The 19,200-nt window shown below is 35.8% G+C and overlaps 2 protein-coding genes and 1 long non-coding RNA gene across 3 annotated transcripts in view; 1 reads left to right on the forward strand and 2 right to left on the reverse strand.

Annotated features, from left to right (window-relative positions):
• Positions 1-2,455: 2,455 nt before the first annotated feature.
• On the reverse strand, positions 2,456-3,405 carry LOC125650871 (uncharacterized). The gene is made up of 2 exons (XR_007361160.2): positions 3,265-3,405; positions 2,456-3,136 (listed from the first exon to the last, which is right to left on the reverse strand). It is a non-coding gene; the product is annotated as an uncharacterized LOC125650871 (long non-coding RNA).
• Positions 3,406-3,457: 52 nt separating this feature from the next.
• On the reverse strand, positions 3,458-6,697 carry LOC125651385 (uncharacterized). The gene is made up of 2 exons (XM_048879945.2): positions 3,736-6,697; positions 3,458-3,474 (listed from the first exon to the last, which is right to left on the reverse strand). The coding sequence occupies exons 1-2, from the start codon at positions 6,695-6,697 to the stop codon at positions 3,458-3,460; spliced, it is 2,979 nt and encodes a 992-aa protein (XP_048735902.2).
• Positions 6,698-12,927: 6,230 nt separating this feature from the next.
• LOC125649003 (uncharacterized) overlaps positions 12,928-19,200 on the forward strand; it is a 6,624-nt gene continuing 351 nt past the window's right edge. Inside the window, exons 1-5 of the mRNA XM_056167038.1 lie at positions 12,928-13,220; positions 16,711-16,904; positions 17,501-17,612; positions 18,084-18,158; positions 19,044-19,200. The exon at positions 19,044-19,200 is cut by the window's right edge and continues 351 nt beyond it. Of these exons, the coding sequence (XP_056023013.1) occupies positions 12,989-13,220; positions 16,711-16,904; positions 17,501-17,612; positions 18,084-18,158; positions 19,044-19,200 (770 nt within the window). The 5' untranslated portion in view covers positions 12,928-12,988. The remainder of the gene's footprint in view (positions 13,221-16,710; positions 16,905-17,500; positions 17,613-18,083; positions 18,159-19,043) is intronic.

The raw sequence follows: 19,200 nt of genomic DNA on the forward strand, positions 1-19,200 counted from the left end.
ACCCCCTGCCTCGGTAATATTCGAACCCAAGCTACGCCTATGATAGTTCCCAGGTCGTATATCATGGAAAACGATTGTGTATATCGACTCGCAAGAAGATTAAACAGCGGTTAAATGGAATATATTACAAATTTTCCTAGGAAAATTGACGGCTACACAGAGAGTCTTTGTCGTAAATGTGGTTACAATTTGTTGGCATGTAAAATCGCCAGAGCAGTCATGCAAAGTGCATTTCATATTTAAAGATCATCTTATGACCGTACGATCGGTAAAAATGTAGGCGGAGCCTAATCTAAACAGATGTCATTTACCTGGAGTGGCCATGCAGGGTCTATCAGCCTATCAGCACAATATTACAAACAATATAAACATGGCGGTGGTACATTTACTGGAGAACATATGTATACGTACTTAATTACAAATATTAAAATCATGGATTACGACTTTCTATTAGGATTATGCTATTATATATACATGTACATGTATATATTTTCCAAGGTTACAAAAGATCGGTGTTAAACAATTGAATTAATTTAAACATTGAAGGTCTTTTATAGCAATATTTCTCAATATATTTTTTTTCCCGTAATTCTGAACAGAAAAAAAAAAACTAATATAAAATGTTATTCATCTTCAATATCATTCACACAAAAAGTACATCTATTAGTTCTGATTGTATTAGAATATCTGCCTGTTAATATACATTTCTTCATAACATTTTCTAATTAAACAATTTTCGTTAGCTAGCACCTTACTCCAAAACTTAACAATGGAATACAACCTATCATACATCAGAGGAACTCTGTCCAATTCAGTGTATACAACTACATTGCTTGTACTCTTCTTCACTCCAAGTATTTGCTTACAGAAGTCGGTATCTACTTTTTCAGCATTACAACCTTTATGATTACCCCAAATTTCAGAGGCATAATTGACTATTCCTCCAATATAACAATCAGAAAGCGATAATAAAGTTTCAATATTTAGTGACATCCCTCGTATATATTTTATTTCTGAGACCAAACACTGATTTCCTACTTTTATCTGCTAATTGTTCCTCAGCTTTGGTGAATTTATTGTTATAATGAAAACGAATCCTCAAATAGTTTTTTTTTTTTTTTTTTTTTTTTTTTTTACACATTTTCCAATAAAGAAAAGCGACAGATGCTCCCGAGCGCAGGACTAAATAAAGACTCAGAAAATTTTGAAAATATGGGAAACTAGCGAAGGTCGAACTCGGGGCCAAACGTTCGACCAGTACACGTGAAAATGATGGTACATCTGTCTGGCCAACAATTAAACTTAACTTGAACAAAGTGTCAGACGGCTGTCTCTATGTTCCAGTCGTAATCCATGGTTATACAAGCGAACCTCTAGTTGATACAAAAAAACCCCATCACTTTAATATCTGAGAATGTTTCAATCAGTTAGGAGGCAGGAAACCTGAGTTACGAAGCGTTGCAACTACGCCTGGGGAACTGAACTAGTTGTTTTAGGAAAATCTTACTTCTGTATCCAACAGGGTAAACACACGTACAATTATCACGTGCTAGTTGGTAGACTTGATGGTCAACTCAGGGGTATCTTGGGAATGGATTTTTTATGTCAGAAGTCTGCAATCCTGATAACAAAAAGTCGTAAACTCGAGATAGGCAAGGATTCTGTCCGTCTATGCCCAGAAAGGAGTCGTGTTTATTCGTGTGCCAGAGTTAGAGTGTCTGCGCCTGTTTCCGTACCCCCAAATGTTTATCCCAGGTTATATTGACAGCTAGTGAATACAGAGATAACGAAGGTTTACTAGAACCATCAAAAGCACTACAAAATGAAAAATTAATCATGTGTAAATCAAAAGTGAAACCAGAAAATAATAAAAAGACTCCATTCCAGTAGCTAATTTCCACGATCGCCCTATCAAACTAGATAGAGATGCCATCATTGCTAGTTTACAGACATTTGAAAAATTATTTCCAGTTAAAAATGAAAACAAACAGATGAATCCTAAAAACTCGAACTACCCGATCATTTGAAAGAAATCTTAGGTAAACAGATTTACAGAAAAGGTAAACGAGTCACAAAAATCAAAGATACACGTATGTTCGTTACTGGTACAATGTAAAGACATTTTTGTTGGCCCGGGGGAACAGCGTGGAATAACTGATATAGTTGAACATAAAATAGATACTGGTAACTCTGATCCTTTTTAATTACACCCAAGAAGGATTCCATTTGCCCAAAGGGAAATCAGAGTTGAAGCGCCACCTACTTAAGGCTCATAACTCCAAAGCTGAAAACGTCGCAGAGGAATTAGAAATCTACAGCAAATCTTTAAAAATCAACAACAACAACAACAGGTATATATCACCAAAGGCCATACCCATCCCAAAACTTCAACCGTCTGTGTAATGAAGTTCTTTTGGATTTTGTGTAGGCAATAGAGAAAATGATAAATCGTAGAATAAATAAAAAGAAAATTTATTTAGCAATAAGATAAGAAATATAGAGATGTTTGAAAAACAAAGAAATCACACTTTCACATTCACACACCCATACTCTCTCACCGAGAAAGAAATATAAATTGGTATAATAAACCTGGCAATATTGACAATCAATATAACGTATAACTGTCAAGACAATTCAATAGTTAATACAACAAGTATGTCATTCCAGGCTGAAAATATAACTGGTAATAAATGTATTACATAATGGTTCGAATAGTCGCTAATTCCGCTAACTACAGAAAAAGTTAAACAGTAGTAAATTACGTTTTGTACAAATTTCTCAAATTCCTTTTTGATAAAATGTTAATTTACTGAAACACAATATGAAAGTTTGGCTACTCAGCACAATTCAATTTAACGCCACGTCACACTTGGCACCACCAGGCCTCCATACAGCGCGAACAGCCCCTCCGCTTCCAGTCCCGAACTCACAGGTCTCTCACTGAACAACGATACTGGTTATAACGCCGACTACACTAATGGCAACACTAGACTCACAAAATAATTGCCGAGTCCACCACGTGGAACACCCATGTACAGTGCGGTCTCACGTGTTTTGATTCCCACGCCGAGCACCTACTGAAACGCTGAGAGCACTGCCTGATATGGCCCAGATAGCTTCTTAAATCCCCTCTGCACTGAAATAGCAATAACTTAACCTAAAACCTATACACAAAATGACTTGGGTAACAACAAAATAGAAAACACAATACACGAGAAAATTAACCCGAAACCTCGCAAATATTTTCACGCAAAAATAGCTTACCGGCTGGAGAAAACCTATGCCCACACAGTAAAATGTTTGTCTCTCTGGCTACCCATTACCCAGACTAACTTCTGGAATTCGCCAAGAAAAGACCCCTGCTGGACAGCATGAAAACGTGGCCGCACGCTTGACAAACAGCCGCTACTCTGGCTGACCAAACCGGTATGCTAAAAATAGCCTTATCGACCAACAATCACACTATGGAAACACCTTACAAGCATAAACAACTATTTACAAACAACACCACAAAAAACTACCAAAATAAAAATTAACTTCATCACATACGCCCCCATTTATTTACAAAATGTCCATCATTTTAAATAAATTATGATGAAGTTGAAAACAAAATTGAAACCAACTTAAATTGGTCTGGATAAAAAATCCGCCATCTTGTTATCCGTCCCTGCAATGTGTTTAATATCGACGTTCTGCCAGGAACATTGGTCAACACCTCGCTGCATTCTTGCAAACATTCCATGAGTTCCGTTTTCTGTTCCTCAGACAATGTGTCGGATATCTTGACATCTTTGAAATTGTCTCTTGGATCCACCAAGGGATTATCAATGCACTCATTATCCTCTTCCGAATGATCTGCAATACATACTGCTGTTATAACTTGCTTCTCATTCTCTTCATCTCTTTCAAACCAGCGTTTTAGCATGTTGACATGGTAAACTTTGGTACCGCCGTTGTCATACCGTACTCTGTAGTCTACCGGACTTACTTTCTCCAATACAGAAAAAGGTCCTTTCCACTGTGCCAATATTTTCTTTGTACTCGTCGGTAACAATACCAGGACTTTGTCCCCGACTTCAAATGACCTATTTCTCGCATTTCGGTCGTAATACCTTTTCTGGTCCGTTTTACTGTCCTGTTCCTTCTCTGATACGAGATCTGCCATCTTTGCCAGTTTCTCGCGCATCTCAATGATGTAGCTGAGTACTGAGTCTTCCTCACCATCGATGCTTTCTCTAAGAATAGCAAGTGGTCCTCTGACGTGTCTCCCATACATCAGCTCAAATGGTGCAAAGCCTGTCGATTCCTGTGGAACTTCCCTATAAGCAAATAGGAGATATGGCAAAAGCTTATCCCACTTACCTGGCTCATCCTGTGCATAAATTTGGAGCATCCTCTTTAAAGTCCCATTAAACCGCTCGACCAGACCATTTGCTTGAGGATGATACGGAGTTGTGTTTAACTTGTGTATGTTCAACAGTCGACATAACTCCGACATCAGGGATGACATAAAGTTTGTACCTTGATCTGATAAAATCTCTTTTGGTACACCTACCCTCGAGAAAACCTTAACCATTGCCTCCACGACAACTTCTGCTTCCTGACTTTTTAAAGGTATTGCTTCAGGGTACTTAGTAGCATAGTCACAAATTACCAATACGTACTGATTTCCCCTTTTGGTTCTAGGTAATGGTCCTACCATGTCTATTGCTATTCGCTGGAAAGGTACGTCAATTCTAGGAATTTGAATTAACGGAACTTTACTCACCTTGGTTTTCGAAGTTCCTTTTTGACATTTCGGACAGGATCTACAGTATTTCTTAGTGTCGTCGAAAATTCCTGGCCAAAAGAAATATTTCAATATTCTTTCCCTGGTTTTCTTTATTCCAAGATGACCCGCCATAGGAATATCGTGGGCCAGTGACAGAATACGACTGCGAAATTTCGCTGGTACCAGTAACTGTTTTACGATTTCCTTGGTTGCATCTGATTTGAAATGTCTGTATAACATACCTTTCTCAAGTGATATGTAGCCACCTCTATCTTTGGGAGTACCATCACCAACTCGTTTTTTGTAGACATCCAACGTAGGATCATTTCTTAGCTCCTCAATCCATTCCTCTCTAGAGTATTTTCCACCAAACTCCTGACCAATGTCTACCACTTCCTTCTGAACTGGTTTTCTTTTTGCCGATGACCTTGTCTCCACAGCCTGACAAGTATCTGTTACTGACCTTGACATTTTCTCAATGTTGTTCCTTTCAGTAGGGATATCTGCTCGTGTGTAATTTCCTATTATCAAATCTGCAAATGGTGTATTCATGACTAAAGCCACCACCTTACCTTTGACATAGGTTGTATCGACTTCAATCCACACTTCCGGACATTTCTCCAAACATCCGTTTGCCAGGGTCACCTCACTTACGCCCCCTGTTAAATCGTCTCTTCTGATTAACTTCTCTGCCACCAGAATAGATGTACACCCAGTGTCACGCAAAACAGATGCTTCCTTACCATTCACCATTCCCGACTCAATCTTAAGTCCACTCTTCTTTGTGTCCTTATGGATTCCTTTTGCTTCCACTGCCATGGGTAACTCTAAAGTTTGTCCCTTTCTCGTCATTGTTGGTGAATGCACTAAACCTGCTTTTTCCTGTGATTGACCAGGTTTAGGTTTTCCTCCCCACTGTTTTTCACCATTTGCATCTTTATCCGTCGATTTGCGTAATGGACATTTGCTTATGAAGTGACCTATTCTATGACACAAGAAACACTTCTTTTCAGATTTACTTTGTGGATTACCCGACACAGGTTTCTGTTCATGAGACTTACCTCTACTGTCCTTCGGATTACCCTGTGCATGAACCTTGTTCATGATCACAGACCCACGATGTGCATTCTGGTATGCTTCAGCAAACTCGATCATTTCATCTGCTGATTTTGGTTTTCTTTCTTTCAACGATACCTGCAAATCCTTTGATGAACTGTTGATCATCTGCTCCCTCATAAGCACATCTACCAACACTACAAAATTCTCGCCAACTCTCTCCATCTGACACCTGTGCTCGAAATAATTCAATGAACGAGTGTAAAACTCTCTGAATGTTTCATTAGGATCTTGTTTACATGCCCTAAACTTATCCTTGTAAGTACTAGCCGTCAAATCATACCTTTTGAGTATGGCCTTCTTAATGACGTCATAATCATTTGACTCAACTTCCCTCAACCGTGCGTAACTATCTAGTGCCTTACCCGTCAATTGTGGAACTAGTCGTATTGCCCACTCTGCCTTCGGCCACTTATGCAGATTAGCCAGTCTTTCAAATGACCTGATGAAAACATCTATATCTTCACCTTCTACATATTTGGGAAGCAGATAATTTACCTCATGCTTCTGTTCTTTGGTCTCACTATCACCCGGTTTACCCTTGGTTTTCATTGCCTGTTCCTGTAGATCTAATTCTCTCATTTTTACCTGTAACCTTTTTTCCTCCATTTCCCTTTCTACGTCCAGTTTCTGTTTTTCTGCATCTTTCTCCATGGCCATTCGTTGTAGTTCCATCTCTTGTTTCTTCTCCTCTCTCTGTGTAGCACGTTCATCTCTATCAACTGCCGTAGCATGTTTCCACAACTCGAGACACACTGACAAGTCCTGACCCTTCTCAACAGCGTCCTGAACCCACTGAGGCAATGACATTATCAACTACACACCAGAGCAGCAAAGAAAAACAAATCAATAAGCCAAACTTTCAAATTGCACTGAAATCAAAATTGCAAAAATTAAATTGATTTGATAGAACTTTTTCTGAACCACCGATATTCTACCAAATATCTTTTCTCTAAACCAATTATCACAAAATCCCACCGCTGCCACCATATGTAATGAAGTTCTTTTGGATTTTGTGTAGGCAATAGAGAAAATGATAAATCGTAGAATAAATAAAAAGAAAATTTATTTAGCAATAAGATAAGAAATATAGAGATGTTTGAAAAACAAAGAAATCACACTTTCACATTCACACACCCATACTCTCTCACCGAGAAAGAAATATAAATTGGTATAATAAACCTGGCAATATTGACAATCAATATAACGTATAACTGTCAAGACAATTCAATAGTTAATACAACAAGTATGTCATTCCAGGCTGAAAATATAACTGGTAATAAATGTATTACATAATGGTTCGAATAGTCGCTAATTCCGCTAACTACAGAAAAAGTTAAACAGTAGTAAATTACGTTTTGTACAAATTTCTCAAATTCCTTTTTGATAAAATGTTAATTTACTGAAACACAATATGAAAGTTTGGCTACTCAGCACAATTCAATTTAACACCACGTCACACTTGGCACCACCAGGCCTCCATACAGCGCGAACAGCCCCTCCGCTTCCAGTCCCGAACTCACAGGTCTCTCACTGAACAACGATACTGGTTATAACGCCGACTACACTAATGGCAACACTAGACTCACAAAATAATTGCCGAGTCCACCACGTGGAACACCCATGTACAGTGCGGTCTCACGTGTTTTGATTCCCACGCCGAACACATACTGAAACGCTGAGAGCACTGCCTGATATGGCCCAGATAGCTTCTTAAATCCCCTCTGCACTGAAATAGCAATAACTTAACCTAAAACCTATACACAAAGTGACTTGGGTAACAACAAAATAGAAAACACAATACACGAGAAAATTAACCCGAAACCTCGCAAAAAAACTACCAAAATGAAAATTAACTTCATCACAGTCTGTAACTACACAACGACACAATGAACAGGAAAGAAGAAGACGACTTTTGATGGAAATTCAAGGAAATCCAATGAACCTACAGAGAATTTTCTCGCAGTTTATCAGGGTCTCTGTCCAAGCGATGTTTGAAAAGGTGACTGGGTGTGTTTTTTAAGGTAAAGTTCCTGCTCCAACAAAAAAATTATTCACGTCTTTTTTCTCGTACCTTCCTTCGAAAAATTGAAAAATACTCAATCTAAATCCTTTCTACCGACAACTAGTACACCCGAGCACGGCAAAAAACATCTTAATGCATTATTATTTACAAGCCGTTAACGTGACAATTGGTTTTTTGTCGATTAAATCTAATCTGTTTATGAAATGGCTAATAGATGTTTTCAAACCCGAGGGCGCATATGACGTCACACAAAATGGCGCGTAAACTAGCGAAAGAAAATATGCATATCGCAAGATTTGAATTTCATCACTTTCAAACTCGAAAACTACACAAAATATTTCATTTAAAACACATTTAAAGTAGTTTTAGGCATAAAAAGAGTTAATTTTGCTGAAAAAATGAAAAGTTTAGAAACATGCGTTGTGTCCTTTAACATGCGAAATGGAGGATGTATTGTGAATATCTAGGGATTTTCTGGAAATTCTAATCTCAACGCTGTATCAAATTTTTGTGGTATTGTGTAAAGATAGTATTGAACTAGCTTATATACACCAGGAATTATGGTCAGTTACGGGGCACAGGCAAATGCATCGCTTGGGGTCGAATTTACTATATACTCTTTATATAGTAAATTCGACCCCCAAGCGATGTAATTGCCTGTGTTACGGGAGTTTAGAAAATATATCTATTATAGACTTCTAAATGCATGTTTTCATTTAATAAATTATAAACTGTGTTTCTTGCTTGTTATTTTGGAATTACACTGAAAACTGAGAGCCAATACAAATGTGGGTTGGAATTCATTGGAACTCTGTCACGTATAAATACTACACTCATGGATTCACTCAATGTGACGATCAAATTATTTTAATTTATAACACTGGGTGCTTGGTAAGATTTAGGTTTAGTAATTCATTTACCTGTTAAATATATGTAATTATGCTGGCAGTTTTCAGGGGCGGATCCAGGAATTGCGGTTACGGGGGGCGCCACTTTATGAGGCAGGGGGTTTGGGGGCCGCCTTGAGGCCCCCAGTGGGTCCCGGGCGAAGCCCTGGATGGGGCCCAGGGGACAGAGCCCCCGAAAGCTCCTGGATTTTACAGATTTTATAGGGCTTGAAATATGTCGTCTCCTATTTAAGTCAGTTGTACTATTTTCAATCATTTTTAATAAGGTGAAATTAGTAGAATGGCGCAAATTTTAAGGGTTTTTGGAAAAACAATAAGTTCTCCCAATAAAGTAATTCAAGAAATCAAAATATTTTGTCATTCATTTTTCCGGGAATGGAATAAATGATTGCTTCTTTTATCGTTTAGTGCATTTTCTAAACAAGATACCACGATTTACCTTAAATTTGAAAATTTTAAATCCGCCACTGGAGGAGGAATGCTGTCAGAATACTTGCACTTACTGAGACATGCATATCCTAAAGCACTGTCCCCTGATATCTTTTGTAGACTGGGAATATAATTCTGTCATATTATTCAAATTACTCATCAACTTTGCCTGACCTACAATATAGATTATGTAGTTGGTTTTTTGTTTGTTTGTTTTTTATTTGTTTTGCATATTGTTTCTATTGATGTGACTTTTCTTGTCCTCATGTAGGTTTACAAATCATGCTGAATTTTTGTATCTATGCTATGCCCCTAGTGGGACAAATAAATCTATGTCAAGAGTCAAGTTTTATCATTTACTTTCAATAATTAATGGCCTTTATTGGGATAAAAAATATGATAAATGAAATCAATCACTTCTCTGCATTAAATTTAAAAAAATTTGTCAACTTTTATGTATTTTACTATATAATTCATTGAAAACAACTGTGATGCCACAAAGCTGGCTTGTTTCTTGTTGCCTGGTGTCTGAACAACAGCTTTAGTGAGCATTTTTGTGACTTTTTGTCCAGTGACGTATTGTCCTGTGACTTTTTATCCTATCTAATCAAAAGTCATCATTGTGACTTTTTGTCCTACGGATTTTGTGACTTTTTGTCCTGTGTCTTTTTGTCCGTAATCTAAATTACATTACACACTTATTCATATTGCTAAATGATTGCAGAAAAGACAAGAGAAATATAATTATATGCATGTAATTATAATGCGTTTCATTTTTTACACAATGTCAAACATAAGCACCCTCAATACCAAGTAAATTAACACAATGTACGTTTCCCCGAGATCATGCATTCATTTTTGAAAGGTGATATTGCGTTAGTGTCTCTATCAATACGTATAATGTCTGATACGAAAATTATGCTGCTATAATATTGAAAACATCAATGGAAACCATGTTAAGATATTGTTGTCAAACATTAAAAACATCAATGGAAACCATACAAATTGCAGAAACCTTAAGTGTCTGCACTCATGGGGTTTCAAAACAGATAACGCACACGTAACGTACATTTCACGTTTGCAAAACTCATTTTCTATACTTAATTATGGTGTGTGTGTGTGTGTGTGTGCGTGTGCGTGTGTGGTTTCGTCATTATATCCCCGGTAAATAAGGAATGTAAAGTTCGATCTTCAATACAATCGAGTAGTTTATAATACTATAAGAAATGTACGTTACAATATATAAGGTGCATCCCCCCCCCCCCCCCATAATGTTGTAATTATATTTAGTCAGAATCATCATCTACAATTTCAGAAATGGGAACAATATCGTCTAAAAATTGGCATATCCATGTTAAATTTGTTTACATCACCAGATTTCAAAATCAGTGATCTCGTCAAACTTGTATCCAATTACTGATTTTTGCATTGTTTCTGATTTCGTTCGAATCTTTTAAAACATAAATAACTTCAAAACCACGCGGTCATATACTTTGTGCAAAGTTAGACAAATTTTTAACACAATTTCGTATGATTTGGTAACGCATACTATTCAGTAACGTAGGTTTCGAACAATGCATTGTTGCTTAAACAAAGGTTAAGGACATTTCATAAATTTTTATACTCGATTACAAATACGCAAAATGAATGAAACGTACAGTATTTCATGTTTCATGTATTATACTATTTTCACCAGGCATATATTGCATTGAAAAACTCGTTTTGTTTTGTTTTTCTTTCAAAACATGAAATACTGTACGTTTCATTCTTATCCATACGCTAAGATAACACAATATTAAAATTTGGATAAATCAAAGGCTATATTCTCTTTTAAAAATGAAACCTATGGATCGGCGACATGACTTTATAAGATACACATAACTAAGAAAGTATAACAAGTAGGCCTATATAATAGTGTTTTGAGTTAACTCTTCCAATTTTTCAAAATTGTGATTGTCATCCAAATGTATTTCAGAGCGTTAAATATCATGTATGATCAAGCCCTGGGCTAACCTCAATTCATATGAATAGATAATTAATATTTATATCATACTACATGTATCACAAATACGCGGACTACTAAGCATTACTTTGAGAGTGTAAAGCGTATTTACATTCGCTAATGAGTAGTTATACGCATGATTTTCAACTTAAATGCGTATTTGGTAAAATTTAATGAGTATTTACGCTGATACGCACCTTATCTGGAGCTCTGCGATTTACCAACTTGAAAAATACACAATAGAACTTCTTGTTTTTTAACTCATTCATGCTATCTAACTTCATCAAAAAATCTCACATAATGTTGTTATGCGTACCTTTTATATATCACTGATAATGAAATATAAAATACCTGCTCTGGCTTTTAACGTACGTTTCATTTCTGTACATAACGGTATTCCTTACTACAGTAGTTGGCCATAAGTAAGTTCACAAAGAGAATTTTCTCTATATATTTAATGCAAATCTATCTTTTTTTCAAAATCTTCTCTTACACTCTCTCTCTCTCCCCCCCCCCCCCCCCAAAAAAAAATTACACATACTTATATAAAGAGTATATACTCTCAAATTAAGATTCGTGTTAAAATCGTCATATCTTTACAATATATTGTCATATATTTATTCTTAAATTATTAGATGCTACTGTGAATACTTCTGAGATCAGTGCTTTTTATTTCATCAAAATTGATGAAGAAATGCGTTCAGAAAAATTGTTTAAAAGTATATGGTTTTGTATTAAATATATAGTGAACATTTTCTTTGGGAACTTACTTATGACCTAGTACTGTATATTATGTTTACATATCAATGGATAAATATTTGTTAATTTCCAGTTATGGCAACCATTTCTTTTAAAAATTCTCATTGAATTTCTAAATGGAATAGGTATGTACTAATAAAAAAAAAAAAGAGAGAGAGAAAACAAATACTACGTTAAAGGAGCCTGCATGTACATGTTTTTTTTATACTTGCATACTGTACTTACTAAACTATAATTATACTGATTTGATTACAGTTTTATATGTATTCCCTCTGAATGATTGTTATTTATTTTCATTGTTATAATTAATTCCTTGTATAACCTGTGGTGCATGCCCCCCCCCCCCCCCCCCCCCCCCCCCCCCTAAATAAGCAATATACATAGCTTATAGTGTAAACAATTTGTAAGGAAGAAATCTTGTCTTGCATGAAAATTATTTAATCACTTAAATTACATACTCATGCCTGCTTTTGAGATTAAAAAGTGTTTGAAAGAATTAAATACTGGTGTTAAATTAATGATATTTAATAAAAAAAAAATAAAAAAATAAAAAAATCCATTGAAATCATTTTGGTGACAAAATGACGGGTGATTGGGCATCAACTTACATTAAAAAATTTAAAAAAAAATATACATATATTTGAATTTATAAACTTTAAAAAAAAAACCCACCAACATTTAAACTACATCATCGTCGACATCATCGTCTTTAATTTGATCGGGCGTGGTATACCTTATAATACGTCACAAGCAATGGCGCCGGATGTATTGGATTTTTCTATGAATTGGCTGTATAACGGTAACAGTACCAATTCAGTGTACCATTTTTTCCAGATAACCATTTCTCAACCCATCTAAGAGGATTCCCTGGGTATGTGATCGCAGTATTGGGTATAGTGTACTTTTTTTGTGTATAGCGGTTTTTTGGGGGTATAGCGGAGATTCCTAGCACCGTAATTTTAAACCAAATTCCTGAAATGACAGAACCAACAAGTTTCATAGGGTATGCCTTAATTGTTAACGTGAAGTATTTTCAGAATGAGGTCGACAGAAAAGATAGCATTTCTGATCAAACAAATTCATTGGCAGCTTTCAAACGACTTGGATTTGAAACCAATTTAGTGACCGAGATCGAGGATGACGACGTAAGTGGAGATGTGCCTTCAGTTTATGTTACCAAAAGTCGCTTCCAGAGAGAACTGGGGAAAGGTGAAGTTTTCGTCTTGCAATTTTAGGCTTCATTTTTTCTTCTTAAATCTGTTTCATGTCTTGCTATGTGCTTAGCCTGTAGCCGTGTAGTTAACTGATATTTTGACTGTGTCAGACACCCTCAGTCCCTCCCCCATAAGAATCGAAATAAGTAAAATGTACGCAGACCCCCTCCTCCGGGGTGCTCATCTTTTATAGATTATATTAAAACTATATCGTTGAAATGTCCCTCAGAAAATGAAATAGATGTGTTCCTTCAAAACAAAGCTACATTTACTTTATGAATTTTATGTAAAGTAAAGGGAAAGCAAATTCATTTTCATAAAACCTATGTTTATTTTAAGTGAAAAAAAAAAACTAGGCATAAATTTATTCAATAAGTTGTAATCATAGTAATAAAAGTGCAGATCAAAGAAAATGATTTATTTAATTTTATAACTTTAAATACTTAAATTATATTTTTCTTTTCCCTCTGAAGGAACATATATCCTTGACTAGTCCGAAATATCAGATGTTTTCCTGGCTTTTTTATGTTTTTGATATTTGAAATCTGCCCGAGAATGCCACCTCCAGCTGGAGGCAGCGAAATTTCCAGTTTACGTAATGGGGCTGGTTCTAACGTTTTCCTGGCATGGTAAATATCAAAATCATAAAAATGCCAGGAAAACGTCAGATAAATCAGACTAATCCTTGACAACATCTATCATTTCAAGACTTTAAATAACTTTCTCCGTTTTCCCTTGTTCATTGTAGTGATGGGCGATTGGAACAAAAACCATATCGATTGTCGGTAATAATCGGACAGATGTAATCAAATAATCGATTATAATCAGAGTTGTCATTTTATTTTAAGCGGGTTTTTTTTTTCTCCCACAAAATAGAGAATCATTAAACATATGGAAACAACATTGAACATTTGAATTTTTCTTTGTTTCTTTTGTTCACATGTTACGAAATTCGGTTCTTCACTTCATATATATTCAGATCACTCGCAGCTCACACGATTATTGTCGTCAGTTTATTACATGATGTATTCTGTCCAGCATTATATCGTGTTAATCAATTGGTATGAAATGCTAGCTTATATTCATTTTATATGTTTAGAATCGGGTTCCGTATTGATTCGGCCCGATCCCGAGCTCTAGAGCACATGGCCTGTCATTTATCACATTTCATCTTTGAATGTTTCCATGTCTATATTTTTATCGAAGTATTACGATAGTAGCTACTTGTACTTGCCATTTTATAATGGTTACACTGCCATTTTACTTCAATATCAGCAGTTTTCCATTAGCTATCTTGTCTGCGTGCATTTTACCCAGTTGTATATACCGGAAGTGTCGCAGGGCCGACTCGGGTCAACGATTGGTTGACTGAGGTTACCAAGGGGTACCTTAATGGTATAAATATAAGCCGATTCTAGTTGTCTGGACCCCACAACCCATTCAACTGAGATGGGACACTGACCTAAGCAATTTATATATACAGCTTCCATAAAATTGGGAAAATGATGGACGAAAGGCAGAGCAGATGGGTAATTATATTGAATTGGTTATAATATTATTGAGTTGCAGACGAACCCCTGTGGGAGACCCATAATATAGTGGGAGGCCCATTCATGGGAAACCCAATGGGAATATCTATGGAAGTTAAGATTTCATTATAAGTACATTAAGATATTTAGGGATGTTATAATTGCATGGGAATTAATATATATTTATTCAAAGTACAAGTAGCTGGCGGGTTGAGTATTTTATGGCACAACATATTGTTGGGCATTACGGGAGGGAGTGACATTTCAGTGAATTGTGTGATTTTTAGGATAATCCATTTTTCCACCGTATTGTGCACAGTGTAAATAAATTTCGTTGATTGAACTTTTTGTCCTGACTTATTATTCTTTTATGAAATATGGTTGACATACGAGAGTGGGAAGCCCACATGTTTGCCCGCTCTCTCTCAAGGGAGTGAAACGCAACACACAGGTAAATAATTCAAAATATCATGTAATGGGATTTATTTATAATGATCACATTGTCTCAAAGATATCCAAGACAGACACCTTTATTTGACTGTTGAATGTCGTTATTACTGTCCTTCACTTCTACCACCATTTTGTTTGCTTGTATTTTGGGGGGGGGGGTACCTTTTTTTTTCCAGGTGTGACAAGCAGAAAATAAAATCTGAACAAAAATGAAGTGACAATCGATCATCGGCAACAATTGTCTCATCACTAGTTTATTGTCCCCCAATTTTTTAATAAAAAGCAGGGGATATAATTTAGGTCTGTTCATCTGGCTTCAATTTGCCTGTATATCACACGTTTATTTCTAGAAAGTCCGTAAACATTTGTAATGAGATTTCATACAATGACTTGAAGAACTGAAGGCCTTTATTGATTTTGAGGTTAAATGCCAAAGGTCAGAAATTCATATTTTGCCAGTTTTTTAAGGAGTTATGGGGGGTCTTTTTTAGCCCGATTCCCAACAGGAAAAATGTATGTTTTTCTCAGTTTCATAAAAAAAGATCACATAAGATGATGAATAGATATCAGTAAATATATTTATAACAGTTCAACTTCGATATCTCGAATACCATGGATATGTCGAAGTGATTCGGAAGTCCCAACCATGCACTTATTCTTGAAAGTATTTTACCCAGTCTATGCGAAAGACATCGGACCGTCGGACCTGACCGATGTGCAGTGCCTCAGGTCCGATGTGTCATTTTTTACACCGGACCGGAATGTCCGATGTCTCAGTATTCGGTTTTAAGCTTTATTATTTTGACACGGAGTCAATTAAATGTTTGTTATAAGTAAAAAATATCACACAAATCCAAATACGTAAATGAATGTGATTAAACCGCATGGACCGTCTAGAGTATTATGCGGGAAGGATCCCTGGTATAGTATTACTAGTATAATAAATAAGATTTCCTTGGTTTTGCATTTTCACGTGTTTCTCTTTTTTACATTAGGTTTTTCGGTCTGACAAAATTTGGTTCGGTCCGGTGTGTTCATTGATTACACAGGACCGAATGTCCTGTGTGGTCCAAAAAACTTTCGTATAGACTGTTTTACCCTCGTCAATATCTTGAATCCTCAGATATCTCGACATTTTTCTCAGCCCCATTGAGTTCGAGAAAACGAGATTTGACTGTATTAAGATTTATTTTTGCAATAGACAGAAAAATAAAGATTCAATGGCTTAGTGTAAAATAAGCTAATAAATCTTATTTTGTGCCTTTCAAATGAAGAAAGAGCTCTTATTTGAATTCATTTACAAATTGTTAAGTATATTTTTTCCAATTTCAACCAGCTGTTAATTTTTTCCAAATGGACACTCGAGGTGATGCATCTTTAAATTTATAACACAGAAAAGACCTTTTATTGATTTTAAGGTGAAAGGTCAAGGTCACATGCCTTCATGAATTTTCAAAAATTAAATGTATCTTTTAATTAGATCTTTCTCACTTGTTAACATTGCAGCCATAGAGCATGTGCAATCTAAAGGATATCAACATTTCGCTGTGTTTGTTTCAACACATGGAGCAGAGACTAGAAAAGAGGACATGTATATGCATGAGCTGTGTTTTTATGATGAGGATGTGCCAACTCGGGAGATATTATTTGAACCTCTGGACAAGGAGTTGAGTCAAGTGAACAAGTTCGTCCTAGTTCAGGTACTATAAACTGTGTGACTGGTATTAACTAATGCATGTCCCATTATAGACCGTTTATTATACAAAAACATTCTAGGTTAGCTTTTATTCGAGCTTTAGAAGGGAAGATCATAAAGAGAAAAAAATCAAATGCTATAAATGGTTAATACAAATAATTATCATAAATTATACAATTATGCATGCACATAATTTATACAAATGTATGCATAGAATGCTAGCATAGAGATGTGACAGTGTGCATAAATCATATAAATGTATATAACATATATACATATTGTAATAATAATGTATACATTTTAAGGAAAGGGTTATAACTTAAATACATATCAATTGATCTAGTATAGTTGTTCATATAGATACTTCAAAGTATGATAACAAAACTAACAGAAGAAAACTGAGGGTGATTGACTGATGGTCAGAGGAAGACTGAGGGTGATTGACTGACCGTCAGAGGAAGACTGAGGGTGATTGACTGACGGTCAGACAGGCGGAGAGGAATCCTACTGACCTCTTTGGTTCCAGTTTCACTGGTAGATGACTAATTATGTTCCTCCATCTGACCATTGCTCTGTATAACTTATTCTTTTCATCAATAGGCCTGTAGAAGTCGTGAGGGTTATGAGGATGAAGATCAAGGTGTATCGATTCAGGTTGTCGATGATCCAGCCCAGGAGTATCAGACATCAGAGGCACTCACCCAGGTTTCAGGTCAGACATTTAGATATATAGATTTCCACGACTTCATAAAAGTTCAGAGAATGGCAATTTAGATAAAGAGGTTTCCACGACCTCATAAAAGTTCAGAGAATGGTGATTTAGATATGGAGATTTCCAATACCTCATAAAAGTTCAGAGAATGGCGATTTAGATATATATATATAGAGATTCCCACGACTTCATAAAAGTTCAGTTTGTGACTGATAATGAGGTTCCTTGTCAGCTAGCTGATATTAATCCCAATATAAATGGTTATATTGACAGAAATACTGTTTCAACATATTCAACAAGTGTAATCTTTTTTGTACTATTTAGATCAAAATTCAGGAATTAAAAGGGCAAGGTCAAAGATCTATGTCAAATAATGTTCAAAGACAAATGTCAAGGTTAAGGTCAAATTAGCAACAATAGGGTATGGCCACTAAAAATACATATTTATGAAGATGATTTATTTTTTAACAGAGAGCAGTACTAACCATTTACACTGCAGTCCACCTTCAATACCACACTGTGTTACCATGTTTGCCTCACCGTCAGGTCTGTAGCAAGTGTTCTTGACATGTTCTCAAATAACTCAACTTGTGTCTTTCAAATGACCTATGGCCATCAGTGCCTGTTTGTCACAATGCATTGTTACACCCACACTTTCTAAATTTCAATTTGTTAAACTGTGCTGGGTCTATTCTTAGAGTCACTAAATGAATCTGACAGAAACACTTTCCACACTGCATTTTATTCACCATCAGCTCTGTCAACGTCTCCACACAAAAAGCACCCCCGTTTTTCAAAGAGTCTATATAAAAAATATAATGTGGTCGATGTAAACAGTGCATTATGACGTCATTATTAGCTGTGATTGTTTTTCTTTCAAACCAAGCAATATTTTCCATAACAAAACATACGAAGGTATTTGATTGATTGATTGTTTTGCTGTTTTCTGCCACACTCAACAATTTTTCAGAAGGTATGAGAAAGCTTGTTTGAAATTTAAAAAACATTTATGGTACTATTTGTTTTATCTATGGGGTTGTCCATGAAATATACTGTAGTGATGGCGAGATTTATCCAGAAGCATTACAGGTAAAACTCATCATTTTTCAGCTGATGAAGAACAAATCACATGACTCAATTGTGTAATCATGGGAGCGAGCTCGCCATGTTGCTTTGCAATGGGTGCTTCGCTCACTATTATTATATTCATACATTATCATAATATCTGATATTGATAAGAAGAAATTGATTTCATTTGAATTGAGAATAAATTTTACCAAGCATGTTGAGCCACATTATTAGTGCAAGACTTTTATGTGGATGTAGAAAATCTACCAGAAGACGACCTTCCTTTAAAAAAATTTCCTTCAAGAATGAGATATTTTCTAACATTCTTTGTATATTTATAATGGAAATTTATGTTCTTGACAGGAAAATCCGCATACCGTAATCATCTGGCCAGTTTGTTATTGGAAAGGGTTCGACATCTGAATGATGGTACAAGAGTAAATTTGTTAGATTTACTGAGGCAAATAAACAGAAGATTTACAGATGAGGCGATCTCAATGGATAAAGTAAAAGATGGGGT

Source organism: Ostrea edulis, chromosome 5 (genome assembly GCF_947568905.1).
Source record: "Ostrea edulis chromosome 5, xbOstEdul1.1, whole genome shotgun sequence".
Taxonomy (NCBI): domain Eukaryota; kingdom Metazoa; phylum Mollusca; class Bivalvia; order Ostreida; family Ostreidae; genus Ostrea; species Ostrea edulis.

What these genes read in the sequence shown, in the direction of transcription:
- LOC125651385 (XM_048879945.2), bottom strand. Translation starts at nt 6,697, where the DNA reads ATGTCATTGCCTCAGTGGGTTCAGGACGCTGTTGAGAAGGGTCAGGAC.